The 20391-nt window shown below is 51.3% G+C and overlaps 1 protein-coding gene across 1 annotated transcript in view; it reads left to right on the top strand.

Moving 5' to 3' along the window:
- snx20 (sorting nexin 20) overlaps positions 1-14903 on the top strand; it is a 39105-nt gene extending 24202 nt beyond the window's left edge. Inside the window, exon 4 of the mRNA XM_072518230.1 lies at positions 14074-14903. Within this exon, the coding sequence (XP_072374331.1) occupies positions 14074-14745 (672 nt within the window). The 3' untranslated portion in view covers positions 14746-14903. The remainder of the gene's footprint in view (positions 1-14073) is intronic.
- Positions 14904-20391: the final 5488 nt, after the last annotated feature.

Raw genomic sequence — 20391 nt, 5'->3', positions numbered from 1 at the left:
AGAAACTTAATGTCCAGTTGAACACAAAGACAAGAGTTCTTTGTTAAAGAGAAAATATTGGGCGCGATTCAGTCGCTTCGTTTTGGTCGAGCGAGTGCAGCCCAAGGCAAGTGAATAACGAGAGATTCCAAAAACAACAACCGACCCAGGAGCAAAACCGTTTGCGATGCAAATGGCCCACTCCTGTGGGCGAAATCGGGACCTTGCTGTAGTGTGGGGAGAAACCAATAATCACCACTTAAGCCCTATTTCCATACGTTTAACGGGAGCCATCCCATATCCAACAGCCTCCGGCCTCCCCAGCAAGTGGTCACTCTGGCGCCAATTAGTACTCCTTTTGAAAAACGTGAACCTGGCGGGGGAGCCGAGGAGGTGAGTCGCCAACTTTGCTCACAGGCAATGAACCTGAGGCCACAGGGCTTGCTGTTCGGAGTTTGGCGACGTGCTTTTCAGGCCTGGGGTGCAGGGTGTGCAGCCCGGTGAGCTGGCCTCCCTTCCCCCCACTCTGGCACCGGGTGTGCGTGGCAGGGTGTGCCAGGTGGGGGGTGGGGGGGGGGGGGGGGGGGGGGGAGGCAGGACACAATGTCTGTGGTGGGTGGGGCATGGGATTGGTAGTCAGCCGCATCGTGGAACAAAGAGCCGGAGGCATCATACTGGTTGTGGAGAGGGTATTTTAATGTTACTTGTACAAGTGTACAACACTGCCCCCCACTGGGGTGGGGGAAACCGATGGGGGGGGGGGGGGGGGATGCACCCACAGTTGGGGGTAAGTCGCCATGGGGGGGTGGGGGTATCGAGGCTGGGCGGGGGGGGGGGGGAAATGGGGCTGGGGAGGAGTCTCTGCTGCAGGGGGCAACCATGCATGTGTCCTGCATGCCAACCCCCCGGATCGTGAGTTCTTGTTCTGGGGGAAAACCCTAGTCCCTGCTTGTCTGCCCCCACCAACCACCCATAACTCCCACTGACCGCGCAGGCCTCTGGCCGTGTGGCTGAAGGCTATCGCTAATAGGAAATCTGCAGTCGTGGTTAAGTGAGCACCTTGCACATCCCAAGTGGATCTTGTGGGTGGGCGTGGCATGTAGCATGTGGGCCCATTGCCTAGCAACCCAAGCACACCTTGATGCATGGGCATGGTGCTTGAACACTGCAGGAGGCAGCACTATGGATGCAGAAACCACCCTCCGAACACCCAGGTACCGGGTGTGCATGGGCAGGGTGTGCCAGGTGGGGGGTGGGGGGGGGGGGGGCAGGACACAATGTCTGTGGTGGGTGGGGCATGGGATTGGTAGTCAGCCGCATCGTGGAACAAAGAGCCGGAGGCATCATACTGGTTGTGGTGAGCGTATTTTAATGTTACTTGTACAAGTGTACACCACTGCCCCACTCTCCCAATGGTGCCACACCACTATCCCCACCCTCCCTTCCACTCCCCAACACTCCCTCCTCCCAGCATACACACTCTCTTCCTTACCCCCTACCCCCGCCCCCCCCCCCCCCCCCCCCCCCCCCCCCCCCCACCCTCCCAGTGGCCTCTCAGTGATCCTCGACGTACTTGGCCTTCCTTGCTCTTCTGCTACATCAGAGATGGAGGCAGCCAGCTGCTTACTTCGTCCCGTGGCCTTCAATTCCCCTGGCGGGTGTCCTCTGGGGGCTCCTGGGCCTGAGGGCCCCAGTGCACTTGACAACGGCACATGCACAACCGTGCCTCACTGTTCTGGGTGCTGACGGCGATACGCGGCTTCGTCAGAGGGGTGGAACTCAGGGGAACTAGTGGCTACTGTCGCCCAGTGCCCCCTTCTCCCGATTGGTGCCCATAGGGCCCTGGGGTTCACCTCAGAAACGAGTGGCAGCTGGATTGAGCCTGGGATGCTCCTGCATCATCTGGCCCTACCAGCCCTGGCAGCTCCCCAATTTCTGCACCATGATGTTGACACCCTCAGCAATGCTCCTCAGTGATTGGGCCATGCTCTGAAGCGCCTCGGCAATGCCTACCTGCATTGGGACAAGCTCCACAGCACCTCAGCCATTCCCATCTGAGACCGGGACATGTCCCTCAGCGCCTCATCAAGGTCAGCCTGGCACTGGGTCATGCCCCCAGTGAATCAGACATTCTGCCGAGGTCCTCAGCCATGCCCGTCACCGACTGCGCCATGCCTTGGACACCTCCACTAATGGTGCTGGTGTCGTGCATTGTTGGCTTCAGCGCCACGCATTGCCTCTGGGACTCTTCCAATGTGCTATGGACTTGCTGGAGTGTCGCTGACATCTCCCTCTGAATGTCCTGGCTGAAACCTAAAGTCTCCATCAGCTCAGGATAAACCTGTTCCAGGGGTTCAGCATCTGACTGGGGCCCAGCTGGGTCCTGGGATCCAGCAGACATCCGACTGCTATCTCGCCTGGGCGTTCCTGCCTCCACCTGATGTGCATCAGCAGTGTGGTGCTCACCAGCATGTGCCCCAGAAGCCTGATCACTAACATTGCCCACCGAGATGTGTGTATCTGCGATGGTGGAGGGTGGGGATGACAGCTGTGACTCATCGATGGTTGCATTCTCAGAGCTCTCCTCCGAGGTGTTCTGCTGGAAGCCGTGGAGGGGGAGGGGGGGAGACATCCCGGGATGGGCCAGCGCCATTGGCTGGAGGTCCTGCAGGAGAATGGACACGTGGTTAGTGGGCGAGATGGGTCAGCTTGTATGGCAATAACAAATCACGTTTGACAGATCCTGAGGAGTGTGAGAGGGGTGGATTCTCACCTCTGTGGCATGTGCCGACCTCCGCGTTGGTGACCGCTCTGTCCTCGGCCACCCCGGTAACCACCAGGGCCCGTTCCTCGAAGGTAGTGCGGATTCTTAAGTGTGACACCCCGAAGCCAGGCCAGGCCCTCTCCCGATGATTGTGGGACAGTTTCTGCCCCGGAGACACAAAGAGGGCTTCGTTAGCCGCATGGGTGGTTCAGCGCGGGGAAGAGGGGTGTGAAGGAAGGGATGGGGGGTGAAGGGAGGGGGGGTGAGGGGACGTGTGTGAGGGGAGGATGAAGGGGGTGAAGAGAGGGGGGGTGAGAGGAGGGGGGTGAGGGGAGGTGTGTGAGGGGAGGATGAAGGAGATGAGGAGGAATTTCTTCAGCCAGAGGGTGGTGAATCTGTGGGACTCTGCCGCAGAAGGCTGTGGAGATCAAATCACTGAGTGTCTTTAACACAGAGATAGATCGGTTCTTGATCAATAAGAGGATCAGGCGTTACAGGGAGAAGACAGGAGAATGGGAATGAGAAAAATATCAGACATGATTGAATGGCGGAGCAGAGTCGATGGGCCAAGTGGCCTAACTCTGCTCCTATGTCTTCTGGTCTTCTGGTCTTATCTCGGAACTCATCACCTATCACTTTTCCTTTGCTGATTGCTGGGATCAACCGGCCTCTCCAGTGAGGCTGCAGCTGTGAGCTGTTCAGCATTGTCCACACAAATGTGGACCAGGCGGGACGACACCCAGGGGGTCTCCTGGGGCATCGGAGACCCTGGGTGGTAAGGTCAGTGCAGGATACCTCCCTGTCCCTCCCCCTGAAACGTGGGCACCTTGACACAGCCCAGCCGGCACCTTGGTGCTGCCATCCTGGCACTGCCAAGGTGCCCGGTGGCATGCCCAACATGGCAGGAACAGTGCCAGGTTGGCAGTGCAAGGGTGCCCAGGTGCCAAGGTGGCACTACCAAGGTTTGGGGGCTGAGAGGGGCCATGCTCATGAAAGGAGAGTGGGGGGGGGGGGGGGTTTGAAGGATAGGGTGGGTGCATGGCAGGTACATAGGGGCCTCTGTGAGGTTGGGGATGACAGGTGGTGATCCTGGAAGGGGTACCTGTAAGGGGGCTTGAGTGGCCTGAAGAGGAGAGAACCCCAGGTTCCCATTAGAAGGGTGTCCTTACTTGGGGGTGTGCGTACTGTCCATGTGTGTGGGGGGTGACATTGCCTGTGGGTGTGGGATGTGGGGGACCCACAAGCTCATTTAGAGATCGGGGCACCTTTCAAAATGGCAGCCCGATCTCTAAGTTCAGCTCCTCAGTGCTGAAGAAAATTCAAAGTGTGGGTTAAACCGGTGAGAAACTCCCCAGGGCCCAATAAAGTGACAAAGGGCTGGATTCTTCTGCCCCGCCCAGCACAAGATCGCCACGGGCGGGACGGTAACCATGTAAAGGTCCACTGACATTGGGCGGGAATTTCCGAGCGCTGAGCGGGCGCAGCCAGAGAATCCCGCCCCCATTGTTATTGGCCCGGATGAGCAGGTTCTTTGGGGTAGAAGATAGGTGCGCAAGGTATGCGGGAGGGCCAGCGAACCATATCCACATGTTCTGGATATACCCAAAGCTGAGGGGATTCTGGCAGGGGTTTGCGGATGTCATGTCCACGGTGTTAAAAACAAGGGTGGCACCGAGTCCAGAGGTGACGATTTTCGGGGTGTCGGAAGATCCGGGAATCCAGGAGGGAAAGAGGCAGGCGTTCTGGCCTTTGCTTCCCTGGTAGCCCGGAGACGGATATTATTTGCTTGGAAGGACTCAAAGCCCCCGAAGTTGGAGAGCTGGCTATCGGACATGGCTAGCTTTCTCTGCTTGGAGAAAATCACGTTCGCCTTGAGAGGGTCACTGTTAGGGTTCACCCGGAGGTGGCAGCCGTTCGTCGACTTCTTGGCGGAAAATTAACCATCAGCAGAGGGGGGGGGGGGGGGGGGGAAGAAGGGGGGAGGGGCGGCTGGGGGTTAGCTTAGTTTAGAATAGGGGGTTAGTAAAGGTGGGACCTGGAAGGGAGGAAGACGGCTTTTGCATTATGTTTATACATTCATGTACATTGTTTATTTTGTTGTTGTAAAACCATACATACCTCAAAAAATGTTAATAAAAAAACAGTGCCTTCAGTTCCTTCTACCAGATCATTAATGTATATTGTGAAAAGTTGTGATCCCAGCACTGACCCCTGAGGCACACCACTAGTCATCATCTGTCACCCTGAAAAAGACCCTTTTTATCCCCCCTCTCTGCCTTCTGCCAGTCAGCTAATCCTCTATCCTTGCCAGGAACTTACCCTTTGCACCATGGGCTCTTAACTTATTAACAGTCTCCCATGCAGCACCTTGTCAAAACCCTTCTGGAAATTTAAATAAATCACATCCACTGGTTCCCCTTTCTCCACAACTTCCTTTTTACTTCCTCAAAGAACTCTTAACAGATTTGTCAGGCATGCAAATCTGTTTCGCCAGAAAACTTCGCTCATTCAGATGCAAGGGAAATGCATTTCTTTCAGGAAGTAACACATTGCGATACAGTATCTGAGTGGTTTGAGACAGATGTAGTAAATATGGCGTGCTTGGTGAGGGGAAGGGTGATTTGAATTACACTCCCATGACTTGGGCGTTCCCTTCACCTGTCAAAATCTGCACTTGCAGCAACGTCAATGGCTGACTTGAAGAGATTAGGTTCAGACAGCAAGAACTGACCCAGAATTTTGAGATGAGGCCCTACCATGAAAATGGTTTGGGCTTCACATTACAGCCATCGGGCAGGTGTAGTGCAACCGCTGCCTGTCAAATGTGTGCTGCACTAGAAAATTGCCACCCCCTGCCCCAAGTGTTAAATCTTAGCACAACTGTGGAGATTTGACAACCAGACTTTTGATTTTACCCAGTCCACGATATGCTGTCTATCTATCTAAATCCAGCGGGTTTGAATTACAAGAAACTGGATGAATTCCAGAAGGTGCATGGAGGGCTCCTTATGTACAACTGTGTACAACTGATATTTTCCAAGACATTAGGAAAGCTAGATGCATAGAAATCCTCAAATTTGACATATTGCTGCTGGAGGACTCAAGGGGCATAGGTATAATGGCCTCAATAGATGCTGCTATGACTCATGGTCCACATTTTGTCATGGAAGACTGGTTGCTGATAGATGTTATTACATAGGGCCACGCTTTGACAAAATACAAATTTATGTCCCAGTTTGATGCCGGCATATTCTACAGTGCGAATGAAAACAATTCACCTACTCAATGTCAGTGTCACTGGAACTCCATGCTCAGTTTTCAACTTGCCACAGATATTTATTTGTCACTTCAGTTTAAAAAAGAAACATTTACAGCAGGATTTAACCCTTGACTTTCCACCAATCAACTATGGGCAATGCAGACCTTTCGATTATAAAGTTATTCTTCAAAACACCAAAGGTTCTCATGATTAGCAAAAGGTAGATATAATTTTTTTTTGTTTAAAACATTCACACTAGGTTTAATCGCAATAAAAATCTCTCAGAGAAAGTTGCTTTATTTTATTTATTTATTTATAAATTTAGAGTACCCAATTATTTTTTTTTTCCCAATTAAGGGACAAGTTAGCGTGGCCAATCTACCTAACCTGCACATCTTTGGATTGTGGGGGTGAAACCCACGCAGACACAGGGAGAATGTGCAAACTCCACTAAAAAAGTTGCTTTATTACACACTAAATTATTGGGCATGATTCTCTGTTCCAGAAAAGTGCTCCTGCCAGCAGAGAATTAGGACTGTTCCAGGAGCATCGCCAAGATGGTATTCACAGACCCTTGCCATGCAAAATAATGTATAGCGACGAGCACGCTGGTTTCCCAGCGCTTACTGGTGTTGGGCTGCCATTTTGAATGGGCACCCCAATCCCAGGGTCCAGAGACAGTTCAATGCCACAATGCAATGGTTGACCAGCCCTGCTGACAAGGAGAGCATCCCAACTCCTCATCAAGGAGGGACATCTTTCCTCCCCTCCCACCACGGAAATAACGGGTCACACCCCACCCACACCACACACACATGAGGTGACCCAATGCCCCCACCAAATCCCTACAGCTCCCTCAGCGCCCCTCCATCTACCAGACCCCTTCAGCTCACCCCGTCCCCTCTTCAGAGCCCCCCTTCATTCCCTGAGTCTGGTATTGGCTAAGGTGCACTTCCTTCTGGCACCATGGCACTGACACCGTGGCAGTGACACCCTAGCCTGGTGCGCTGCACCCTGAGGCGGGGGGAGGGGTTCAAATGATGTTAGCCCATTGTTCACGTGCCCCTCTGCCACTGCCAGGCTCCAGAGGGAGGGTCCCCCACAGGTCCTGGGGGCTGGGGCTGTGGGTAAGGAGCTGACCCTGGGACCGTGCCCTGGGAAGAGGGTCCCATGTCTGCACTGCCCCTTCCTATCTCGCAACCTGAAGATCACTCTTGGCATGGTGATGTCAGGCAGATTTCTGTTCAAAGATCATCAAAGATTGTCATGTCATCGCGGATGACACCAAGGTTGGTGGAGTGGCAGTTAGTGTTGAGGATTGTCAGAGGACACAGCAGGACATAGATAAGTTGGAGCCTTGGGCAGAGAAATGGCAAGTGGAGTTTAATCCGGACAAATGTGAGGTAGTGCCTTTTGGTAGGAGAAATACACAGTAAATGGCAATACACTTAGGAATATAGAATATAGAAAGTCAGAGACATCTGGGCGTGCAGGTCCACAGATCTTTGAAAGTGGCAACACAAGTGAACAAGGTAGTCAAGAAAGCATACGGAATGCTTGCCTTCATTGGATGGGGCATCGAGTATAAAAACTGGCAAGTCATGCTATAGTTGTATAGAACCTTGCTAAGGCCGCACTTGGAATATTGCGCACAATTCTGGTCACCGCACTACCAGAAGAATGTGGAGGTTGGAGAAGGTTTACCAGGATGTTACCTTGTCTGGAGGGTGTTAGCTATGTGGAGAGGCTGAATAAACTCGGACTGTTTTCATTAGAAAGCCGGAGGTGGAGGGGTGACCTGATAGAGGTCTACAAGATTATGAGGATGGATGGGTGGATGGGCAGGCACTCTTTCCCAGGGTGGAGGGGTCAGTCGCCAGGCGGCATAGGTTTAAGGTCCGTGGAGAAAAGCTTAGAGGAGATGTGCGAAGCAGGTATTTTACCCAGAGGATGGTGAGTGCCTGTAACGCGTTGCCAGGGGAGGCTGTGGAAGCAGATACATTAACGGTGTTCATACAGCATCTTGACAAATACATGGATAGGATGGGTACAGAGGGATAGGGCACAAGGAAGTGCTGAGGGTTTTGGCAAAGGTTGGTATCATGACCGGTACAGGTTTGGAGGGCCGAAGGGACTGTTCCTGTGCTTTATTGTTCTTTGTTCTTGTCTGACCTGTTTAAATATTGAAGTGGCCTTCTCACTCTGACCTGCTCTGCCTGACAGCGGATGAGCAGACCAGACAGTTCATTGAAGATGCAAGCCAGGCAGGCTTTCCCAATCCTCACATCTGCTCCCTCAGCCATATGCATTTAAAATTGCTGCTTTTTGAAGTGTCCAAGCCCTCCCAGAAAGCCCATAACACTTGAAAAGCCTTGAAATCCCCTGAGATCCTTTGAAATGCTTAGCCTTCATTCAATTTCACAGTGCCGAACCAGCCTTTGATAGATAGCGTAATGGGTTAAACACAGCAAGCTGGAGGTTTGTTTATTTATCTTTCACTTAAGGCCTGAATGCATCTGAAGTACCCTCTATTGATCTTAACCATAATGTTTATCAACAACCTTGTTGTGGCTGCTGGCCACTTCACCAATGCCAAGTGTTTTCTGTAATTAGAAAAGAGGAAATGAACAGCGGGAAAGGGAGAATCCCATCCATCATTTTGCCATCAGAGAAATCCACAAATGTTATCTTTCCCTCCTCCAAAGGTTATGATATCAGGATGACAAGCCTTGCAATGTTGTGGGTAGATTCCAAACAGCAAACCAGACATTATTATTATTGTATGCACTTTTGCATGATCTTTACATCCCATTTGATAACACATTGATCAACCTTCATCAAAATGCCAATAAGTTCCCATTAATTCACTGCTGTTGCTTCTCAAGAGTTTTGTTCCACTTCAAGCTGACGATTCCAATATGTCACATTACTGCAACCTCGACTGACATTCACATTTGAATTCTAGATATTTCTAATTCTAAATGTTTCTGACATACTTGTGAGCCTTCTATTCCTCCCCAGGTGAATTCTACATACACCAGTGACTATACAGAATTCCACAACTGCTAGTCAGAAGAAAGTGTGGGAAATCTTCTACTTTAGTTAAAAAATCCACTTCTTAGTTTGCTCTTGGCTAATATTGCAGATTGGAATAGTGCCCTTGGAGAGATATTTTCCTCCGCTTGCTAATTCTGCTCCCTGCTTTATATTCACATCCATTTTTGTGCTAAAATTAGTTAGGGAGTGATGCGCAATCAATTACACTCAAGACAAAGTGATTCCATAACTGAAGGCTTTAATCTGCTAGAACTTGTTCCCCAGCAGCTTCGATACAGAAAGTGAAGGCTGCTGGGACGGCACCGTTTCTTATACTCTGCCTCTCAGGGCGGAGCTATGTACAACAGCCAATGGTAGACTCCTGGGTCTAACCAATGGTCATCCACCTCTTAGGTACCACAATACCTGGGACTACCACATTCACCCCCTGTTAAAAAAGAGCCCGGCGGGGGTGGTGGCCAGCGTTAATAGTCTCCTTTCGCATGGTATGACCAGGTATGGAGGTACCGTGATGTAGAGGGTATTTACAAAGTGTTCATAGTGCAGCAATCAGTCGATCGGGTGGCCTGGTCGTCCTTCTGGAGCGTCTGGGCCTCGGCGGTGATTCTGATGGGGGTCCCGACGGTTGCGACTCCGGGAGCGTGATGTCGTCCTCCCTGACAGCTTCATCACCCCTAGGCGGCGCTGTTGGGGCAAAAGGTGGACAGGGGGGGAAAGCGCCTGTAGGGGGCGTCGGTGTGTGGTCGGGCCTAGGCAGGAGCGGCAGGGGTACTGACCCTCCAGTTAGGTGCTGTGGGGAGGGGGGGGGTGGTGGAAATGGTTTGGGTGTGCGTGGGGCTCCAGCAGGCGCCAGGTCCCGAAGGGAGACTGTGTCCTGCCGGCCGTCAGGGACGCTATGTAGGCGTACTGGGGGTTGACGTGCAGCAGGTGGACCCTCTTGACCAACGGGTCCGACTTGTGCGCTCTCACATGTTACCGAAGCAGGATGGGTCCGGGTGTCGCTAGCCAGGTTGGGAGCGAGGTCCCGGAGGAGGACTTCCTGGGGAAAACAAGGAGACGTTCGTGAGGTGTCTGATTTGTGGTTGTACAGAGCAGCGACCGGATGGCGTGGAGGGCCACCGGGAGGACTTCCTGCCAGTGGGAGACTGGGAGATTCCTGGACCGCAGGGCCAGCAGGACGGTCTTCCAGACCGTTCTGTTCTCCCTCTCTACCCGTCCATTTCCCCGGGGGTTGTAACTTGTCGTCCTGCTCGAGGCGATGCCCTTGCTGAGCAGGAATTGACGCAGTTCGTCGCTCATAAAGGAGGACCCCCTATCGCTGTGTATATATGCGGGGAAACTGAACAGTGTAAAGATACCCTGGAGGGCCTTGATGACGGTGGTGGTGATCATGTCTGGGCAGGGGATGGCGAATGGGAACCGGAAGTATTTGTCAATCACGTAAGGAAGTACGTGTTGCGGTCGGTAGAGGGGAGGGGGGCTTTGAAGTCCATGCTGAGGCGTTCAAAGGGACGGAAAGCCTTTATCAGGTGCGCCCTCTCTGGCCGGTAGAAGTGCGGTTTGCACTCCGCGCAGATTTGGCAGTCTCTGGTGACTGTCCTGACCTCCTCGATAGAGTAGGGCAGGTTGCCGGCCTTGATAAAATGGAAAAAGCGAGTGACCCCCGGGTGGCAGAGGTCCTCGTGGAGGGATCGGAGGTGGTCCATTTGTGCGGCCACGGGACAGGGCATCAGGAGGCTCGTTTAGCTTCCCGGGACGGTACAAGATCTTGTAATTGAAGGTGGAAAGTTCTATCCTCCACCGCAAGATCTTGCCGTCCTTAATCTTGCCCCACTGTGCATTATCGAACATGAAGGCAACCGACCGTTGGTCCGTGAGGAGAGTGAATCTCCTGCCAGCCAGATAATGCCTTCAGTGTCGCACAGCTTCTACTATGGCCTGGGCCTCCTTTTCGACCGAGGAATGGTGAATTTCGGAAGCATGGAGGGTACGGGAGAAGAAAGCCACGGGCCTGCCCGCTTGGTTGAGGGTGGCCGCCAGAGCTACGTCGGACGCATCGCTCTCGACCTGGAAGGGGAGGGACCCGTCGATGGCGCGCATCGTGGCCTTAGCAATGTCTGCCTTGATGCGGCTGAAGGCCTGGCGGGCCTCCGTCGACAGGGGAAAGTTGTGGACTGGATCAGGGGTCGGGCTTTGTCTGCGTAATTGGGGGCCCACTGTGCATAATAGCTGAAGAACCCTCGGCAGCGCTTCAGGGCCTTGGGGAAGTGAGGGAGGGGGAACTCAATGAGGGGGCGCATGCGCTCAGGGTCGGGTCCTAAGACTCCACTTCGCACTACGTAGCCTAGAATGGCTAGACGGTCGGTGCTAAACACGCATTTATCCTTATTGTAGGTCAGGTTAAGGATTTTCGCGGTCTGGAAGAATTTGCGGAGGTTGGTGTCGTGGTCCTGCTGGTCATGGCTGCAGATGGTGACGTTATCCAGATACGGGAATGTTGCGCGTAAGCCGTACCGGTCAACCATTCGGTCCATCTCTCGCTGGAAGACCAAGACCCCATTAGTGACACCAAAGTGAACTCTTAAAAATTGATAGAGCCGCCCATCTGCTTCGAAGGCAGTGTACCTGCGGTCACTAGTGCGGAGGGGTATCTGGTGGTAGGCGGACTTGAGGTCCACCGTGGAGAAAACCTTGTATTGTGCGATCCTGTTTACCAGGTCGGCTATACGGAGGAGAGGGTACGCATCCAGCTGCGTAAACCTGTTGATGGTCTGGCTGTAGTCGATGACCATCCTATGCTTCTCCCCGGTCTTTACCACCACTACCTGAGCTCTCCAGGGACTGTTGCTCGCTTCGATTACCCCTTCCCCCAGCAGCCTTTGGACCTCGGACCTGATGAAGGTCCGGTCCTGGGCACTGTACCGTCTGCTCCTGGTGGCGATGGGTTTGCAATCCGGGGTGAGGTTCGCAAACAGGGAAGGCGGGTCGACCTTAAGGGCCGCGAGGCCGCAGACAGTAAGGGGAGGTATAGCGCCGCCGAATTTAAAAGTCAGACTTTGCATATGGCATTGGAAATCCAGCCCCAGGAGGGTAGCCGCGCAGAGGTGCGGCAGGACGTACAGGCGGAAATTGTTGAATTTCCTACCTTGGACAGTGAGGTTTGCTAGGCAGAACCCCTGTATCTCCACCGAGTGTGACACGGGGGTTAGGGAGATCCTTTGATTTACAGGGTGGTTTACAAGTGAACAGCGCCTTACCGTGTCGGGGTGAACAAAGCTTGCCGTGCTCCCAGAGTCAACCAGGCACGACGTCTCGTGGCCGTTGATGAGGACCGTCGTTGTAGCCATTGCGAGTGTCCGAGGTCGACTGTGGTCCAGTGTTACTGAGGCCAGATGAAGCAGTTGCGAGTTCTGATCGGGCAGCGTGTAGTCGGCCGAGCTGGGGGCCTGGGGCCCCATCCAAGATGGCGTCACCCATGGGTCGCACATGGTGTCCGAGGATGAAGATGGCGTCGGCAATGGACAAAATGGCGGCGCCCACCCGTCCAGCCTGGGGTCCAGGGGGCAAGATGGCCACGCCCGTGGGTCGCACGTGGCGTTAGGATAGGGGGAGCGGTGAGAGCTGGCCGGTCGGGGCCTGAAGGGAGGGTTGCCGCGGCGGCCCATAGCCGCTGGAAACCGCGGCCACGGCGCGGGCGTAGCAGACCCCCACATAGTGGCCTTTCTTGCCGCACCCTTTGCAGGTGGCGGTGCGGGCCGGGCAGCGCGGGCGGGGATGATTCGCCTGCCCGCAGAAGAAACAGCGGGGTCCGGTGGCGTTAGCGGACTGTCTCGCCGCGCAGGCTTGCGGGGCCAGGGGGAAGGTCTGAGGGCTGCCGCTGCGGAGTGACACGCAGCCCAGGGGGCCGCCGCGCGATCAGGTGCAAAGGACAGCGCGTTTTTATAGGCAACGTCCATGGACCCTGCAAGGGCCCGTGCCTCTGTAAGTCCCAGAGTGTCCCTTTCTAGGAGCCTTCGGCGGATATCGGGGGAGGTCATACCTGCCACGAAAGCACCCCCGATTAAAAGTTCCGTGTGCTCGCTCCCCGAAACTTGCGGGCAGCCACAGTTTTGGCCCAGCACCAGTAGCGCCCGGTAGAAATCTTCCAACGTTTCCTCAGGGCTTTGCCGCCTAGTCGCAAGCAGGTGACGAGCGTAGACCTGGTTTAACGGGCGGATATAATGTCCTTCCAGCAGTTCGATAGCGGCGGCATAGTTCTCCGCCTCCTCGATAAGGGGGTAGATCCCAGGGCTGACCCGGGAGCGCAGGAGATGCATCTTCTGTCCTTCCGTGGGGGTTCCTACGGCCGTGTCGAGGTAGCCCTTAAAGCACGCCAGCCAGTGTTTAAAAATAGCAGCAGAGTTATCCCCGTGGGTGCTGAGCTGGAGGCACTCCGGTTTGATACGGAGATCCATCCTTCCAACTGAAGTTGTAGCGGATTAAATTGATGCGCAATCAATTACACTCAAGACGAAGTGATTCCATAACTGAAGGCTTTAATCTGCTAGAACTCTACCCCAGCAGCTTCGGTACAGAAAGTGAAGGCTGCTGGGATGGCACCGGTTCTTATACTCCGCCTCTCAGGGCAGAGCTATGTACAACAGCCAATGGTAGACTCCTGGGTCTAACCAATGGTCATCCACCTCTTAGGTACCGCAATACCTGGGACTACCACAGGGAGGAAAACATAGTCATTAATTAATAACAGTAATCCCACAAACCTCTGTGGGGTAGCGTTTCTGAATTGTATTTATGTAAAAAGGGATCTGAAATTCTCAAAAGGTGTTATGGTGCAGAATTACAATTTTGCTTTGTGCTACTCCAAATAGGCCAGCGCTAAAGCTAGCAAAGAAAAGAAAATGGTACTGTCTGAGCCATAAGAGTCTTCGCGGCATCGCTTTATTTTCAAATTAAACATGTGCCATGAGTTGAAACTGCTCACAACTATTCTAACCAGTATTTCCTGCTTCCCCAGGTGTACAAAGTGGTGGTGATAAAGTCCGGCACCTATGACGGCAGCCAGGCTTACGTTGAACGGCGATACTCGGACTTTGAAAAGTTACACAAAAACATCCTGAAGGATTTTAAAGAAGAGATAGAAGAAATTACATTCCCAAAGAAAACCATGGCCAGGTGCTTCATGCAAGAGAAAATCACTGAACGTAAATTGGCTTTCATGGACTACTTACGACAGTTGCACGCAATCAAAGACATCCGTGAATCAGATAAATTCATTGAGTTCTTCTTCCTACCAGAGGTGCAAGAAGGATACAACTGCCTTCGAAGTGGACAATATGTCAGGGCTCTGAATTGCCTTCTGAATGTACTGAGCTTGCAGGAAAAACTGTGTACGCGTTACTATGAACGTCTTGTTCTTACACTCAGCGCTCTCAGTGTGTGCTGCAGAGATTTGAGTAATATCGAGGATGCCTACCAATTCTGTGAGAAAGGTGGAATTATTTTGTACAACCACAGTTGCCACAAGTACCTTATCCCTTTGTTGACGCTTCAGATAACTCTAGGTAATGAGCTGGGCAAGAACATGAGAGACCTCCAACAAAAGGTGACTGAATTAGAGGAATTGCATGGCTGCCAAAGCAACCTGCCTTCACTGAAAGAGCTTGTGGTACAAGAATACATACAATAAGGCTTAAGTCCACAGCTCCCCCCAAAATTCTTCTGAATAGTTAACTAAAATGCCCAAAATGTTATTGCCACACTTCTGCTAAAATATTTTCTGTACATTTTTTAAAAATCCTACTAGTCAATTCTATCAAATTTTCTAATAAATAACATAATAAATCATTTTCTCTCTTGTTCTCTCGTGAATATATAGATATAGAAAAAGAGGTATAAGATTACTAGAAGGCTGTAGGGTGCATTAGCCATAAAATCCGCAGCTTCTCTATATATGGCATGTCTTGAGGATAATCTATAACCCAGGCTTTGTGGTTTTAAAGAACTAAAAATTGAACTCCCTGATTTTTAAGTGGGCAGATAGATAACACCACTGATCAGTGTTTGGATTTGCAAAGAAGAATTACAAGCAGCGGACTCTGGATTCAAGGTAATCAGGCGGGGTCAACATGGTATTGTGAAGGGGAAATCATGTTTACTCAATTTATTGGAGTTCTTTGAAGGAGTCACATGTGCTGTGGATAAAGGGGAACTGGTAGATGGACTGTACTTATATTTCCAGAAGGCACTTGATAAGGCACATCATGGGCATGATTCCCCCCAAATATCTCCAAGTGTCATTTTGGGTGATTTTGGCAGGTTGTTTTCCACTGACTTTTTGAATGAGATCCAGACCGGTATTCGCTCACACTTAGTTGCTTTTTTGGGCCTCAGGATGTTTCTCCCTAGCCTTTCTACACTTAGAAATTGTTTCAGCAGTGGGAGCTAAACTCACCGGATAGATCGGCTGCTCAGAGATTGGGGCACCATTTCGAAACGGTGCCCAATGTCGGAGTGAGTTTGAGGGTGCCCCACACCCCCACCCACAGGCAATATCACTCCTCGCAGATATGAGCATTACCTCTCTCCCCACGTGAGGACACCTCAAAGTGCACTCATTTTATGAACCTTTCTTCACACATCTCTTTTCACATCTTGTATCTTTTTCTTTGAAACCTTCAACAACTTATTCAAATTCATTCATGTTCTGTCCCCCATTTTTATTAACTTGCCTGAGGTAAACCTCTGTTTGCAGTGTTATTAAGCTCATTAACATCTCCAAAGCACTAGTTCCAATAACACATCCATGCTGTACCTGCCTTAATTAACTTACATTTTCCCACAGTTTTAAATGATATAACCAGCTAGAAAAATATTCCAATTTCTTGCATGTCCGTGATATTTCCATATCACAAATATTTTCCTGACAGTTTCTTAGTGAATGAATCTCAAAAGATTAACATGTGGGCACCGCAAGTAATCAGAAAAGCTAATGGAATGTCATTGTTTATTGCGAGGGAATTTAAATACAAACGTAGAGAGGTTATGCTTCAGTTTTACAGAGCATTGGTGAGACCAAATCTTGGATACTGGTACAGTATTGGTCTCCTTATTTAAGGGAGGATGTAAATTCATTAAATGTAGTTCAGCGAAGGTTTATGAGACTAATACCTGGAATAGATGGGTTGTCTTATGAAGTTGGATATGCTAGGCTTATATTCGCTGGAGTATAGAAGAGTAAGAGGCAATTTAATTGAAGCATATAAGATGTAATGGATGCAGGAAATTATATATTATATTTTATTGTAGTAATGTTATTAAAATTCCTGGGTTCAGATACATACAGGCAGTATGTCTGCTAAAGCTGTGATTAAGGAGTCGTAAAGATGAGGAATTCATTGATTTTAACCATTTACTTGTTTGCAGAGATTGCTAATGGAATATTGTTTATAGAATTCCCTGGGGTGTGATAATTATGAAGGATGGTGTTTAGTCATAGCTAAGCAGATCATGGGGCATCCTAGTGGGATACAGATGATGTAATTAATGGGAGGAACCAGGGGCGTGATTCTCCGACCACCCCCGCTCCGACGCCAGCTGCCGAATTCTTTGGCGGCGGTTTTTTGGCGGGGGCAGGGACCGCGCTACACCGGTCATGGGCCATTGGCAGTGCCCCCCCCCCCAGCAATTCTCCGGACCCCGATGGGCCGAGCAGCAGCCCATTTTTGTCCAGTCCCGCCGGCGTAGATTAGGCCAGGTCCGTACCGGCGGGACCTGGCTCTGAGGGAAGCCTGCGGAGTCCTCGGGGGGGGGGGGGAGGGGGGGATCCGGCCCCGGTGGGGGGGAGGGGGCCACGGTGGCCTGGCCCCTGATTGGGGCCCACCGATCTGCGGGCGGGCCAGTGCCATGGGGGCACTCTTTCCCTCCGCGCCGGCTTGTGTAAAGCTCCGCCATGGCCGGAGCGGAGAAGAAATCCCCTGCGCATGCGCAGGAATCACACCAGCGGTTCTGGGAACATGCTGGCACTTCTGCGCATGCGCCAACTTGCGCCGGCCGGCGGAGGCCTTTCAGCACTGGTTGGCGCGGCGCCAACCACTCCAGCGCCGGCCTAGCCCCCGAAGGTGCGGAGGATTCCGCACCTTCCGGGCAGCTCAACGCCGGAGTGGTTCACGCCACCCCTTGGCGCCAATACAGCCCGCCCCGCCGGATACCGGAGAATCCTGGCCCGTGTCTGTCTGTGGTTTTGATGCAGGATTTGAGTCTGACAAAAAAGAAGAATTTTCAAGTTGTTTCTGAAAGGGTTTCTCTCCAGAGGTCTGCACAGAGAACAGCAAGTTACCCTGATTGCTAACTTTATTTATGTGTGGATTTTGAACTCTATTGGGTTGCTTTGTTAGAATATATATAGTGGCGGGTGTAGATAGTGAGTTACAGTTTTTCATTTTGGTTAAGAACTATTAACTGTTAATTGTAAAACTATTGATTTGATGTTCATGTGGTTGATTCTGTGTTTAAATAAAAGTTTATTTTTACATAAAAGATACCTACTGTTCAGAATCTTCATTCTTGAGGTGAAGTATCTGTTCCTCACAGCTTTACAAATTGAAAATTGTTTGCGGTTTCTCGTCCTGTATCCTAACAAAAGCTGGGGTCTTGCCTGGTACCTCAACAACGATCCTGAGGAGTCTTGGTAGGGTAGATGTGGAAAATCTAGAACTAGAGCTCACTATTTTAAAATAGGACGTCGTCGATTTAAAACATATATAAGAATCTTTTTCTCTCAGCGAGTTGTAAATCTTTGGAACTATCTTCTTTAAAAGGCAATGGAGGTTGACTTTTAAAATATTTAAAGGCCGATGTAGATAGATTCTTGATAAACAATGGTGTGAAAGGCTAATGGGGGTAGGCGGGAATGTGGAGTTGAGGTTATAATCAGAGCAGCCACAATCTTATTGAATGGCAGAGCAGGCTTGAGGGGCCGAATGTCCTGCTCCTGGTTCATATTTTGGTATAACCACACCTGGAGTACTGTGCACAGTTTTGATCTCCATTTTTAAAAAATAAATATTTTTTATTAAAGTTCACATTTTTACACTGTACAACAGATGGATGAAACAATTATTATTTACAATTTACCCGTTATTCTTTTCGGCACCCGCTCTCCAGCCGCCCTTTGTTTCCCCCCCGCCCCCCCTTCTAGGTCCTATCCTAGGCCCTTCCCTTCATAACAGATGGTTTGTTTTGCCGTTTGTTTGGCTCTTATAGCTTTGTGGGGGCCCTCTGGCCCCGCTGTCAGTCTCTCCCTGGGTTCCCTTGGCGTCTTGGGTCTCCCCCTCTGTTGCTCCGCCTCGTTACTATCTGATTTCTGTGGCCCTGGTGGTTTCCATACATTCCGCCCGTCCCCCTCCCCACCGTTCTATCCATTGTTGGCTTCAAACAGGTCTTGGACCAGGCTGATGAATGGACCCCATGCTTTGTGGAAGCCCTCATCCGATCTTCTCCAAGTGGAGAAATTCCGCCAGGTCTGCCAGCCAGTCTGCAGCTGTGGGTGGTGCTGCTGATCATCCAGCCGAGCAGGATTCTCCGGCAGGCTACGAAGGAAGCAAAATGCATGCAAGGGCATCGGCCCCCTTCTCCAAATGAGGTTCTGGCTGATCCGATACCCTGAAGATTGGCACTCTCAGGCACGGCTCCACCCTCACTCCCACAACCTTGGACATTGACTTGAAGAAGGCTGTCCAGAACCCGACAAATCTGGGGCATGCCCAGAACATGTGGGCATAGTTGGCCAGGCCTTACTGGCACCATTCACATTTGTCCTCCACCTCCGGGAAGATCCTGCTCTTCGGGGTGATGTCAGGTATGCTCTGTGAACCACTTTTAGCTGCATAAGCCTTGTGCAGGAGGAGGTGGTGTTGGCCCTGCTCACTGCTTCACTCCAGAGTGTCCACCTTACTTCCGTCCCTAGCTCTTCCTCCCATTTCTTCCTTGTTCCGTCCAGTGGGGAGCCCGTCCTTTCTAAAAGTCATCCACATATGTCACCGCAGTTGCCTTCTTCCAGACTGTCCTGTCCAGCAACTCCTCCAACATTGTGTCTCTCGGGGCTTGAGGGTACCTCGTTGTCTCCTTCTGGAGAAAGTTTTTGACTTGTAAATGTAGGAATTCCTGTCCGTTCGGTAGTTCCAGTCTCTCCGTTAGCTCTTCTATGGTCCCAAGCCTGTCCCCAGTGTAAAAGCCCCCAATTGCTGGCGTCCCTGCGTCCTGTCTCCACCTCTTAAAGGTGGCGTCTAGAATGGCTGATGGAAACCTGTGGTTGCGGCAGACGTGACACCTCGGTTAGACTGAGGTGATGTCTCATCTGGTTCCAGGTTTTTAGTGTTGCTAGTACCACTGGGCTGGTTGAGTGTTTTGCCGGTAGGGATGGGAACGCCATCGTGGCCAGAGCAGAATGAGGTACTTCCATTCGACTCTGTCGAAGGCCTTTTCTGTGTCCAGGGAGTTGATCACCTCCGGTGTTCTCTCCCCGGATGGGGCCAGTATCATGTTCAGCAGCCATCTGATGTTCGCAGTTAGCTGTCTATCCTTGACAAAGCCTGTCTGGCCCTCTGTGACCACCTCTGTGATGTGTTGGGTACTCTGAGACACAGACGAACAAACACGGTTGCGATTGGTACAACGCAGTTTTATTTCTTTTAACTATTTATATAACAAACTCTGGTACTCAGCACATGGTGACTGTCTGAGTGTCTGGCTTGGAGGTCCTTGCCTTGAGCCGTCTCCTGCTGGACTGCCCAGGAAATGTCGTGTTCCTTGTTTTGTACTGTGTATGCTCTTGTCTGTGATTGGCTGTCGTGTTGTGTGTATTAATTGGTCCGTTGATCTGTCCATCGCTATGTATGTGTGTGTGTGCTGTGATGTTCACTTGAATATCATGACATCCCCCCTTTTTTTTACAAGATTATGTGCCAATGTGGTTATAAATAGAGATGTGTACTGAGTGCAGCTAAATGTGTGTGTGTGTAATATTTACAGCATGTACATGGGGCTTAACTATATACAAGGGGCGATGTCGGGTGTGAAATAATAACGAGGTTGTACCATAACAAAGAACGTGGAAATGTGGAACGATAAAACAAATTCCTGGAACGATAAGAACATAAGCATGTTAAAATAGTGGTTGCATGAGTTCAATGTGTAAACAGTCTCATAAGTCCAGTCTAGTAGGTGGGCGACGAATTCGGGTTGACCGCCTCAAGGGTGGGTCTGGAACCACCGGCTGAGGTGCAGGCCTGGCCACGGGCGGCGACGGAAGGGGCATGGTAACAGGCAGCTCCAC

The sequence above is a fragment of the Scyliorhinus torazame genome, chromosome 10, assembly GCF_047496885.1.
Source record: "Scyliorhinus torazame isolate Kashiwa2021f chromosome 10, sScyTor2.1, whole genome shotgun sequence".
Lineage (NCBI taxonomy): Eukaryota > Metazoa > Chordata > Chondrichthyes > Carcharhiniformes > Scyliorhinidae > Scyliorhinus > Scyliorhinus torazame.
Note: the sequence above shows the minus strand (reverse complement) of the source record. Positions and strands in the feature narration are given on the sequence as shown.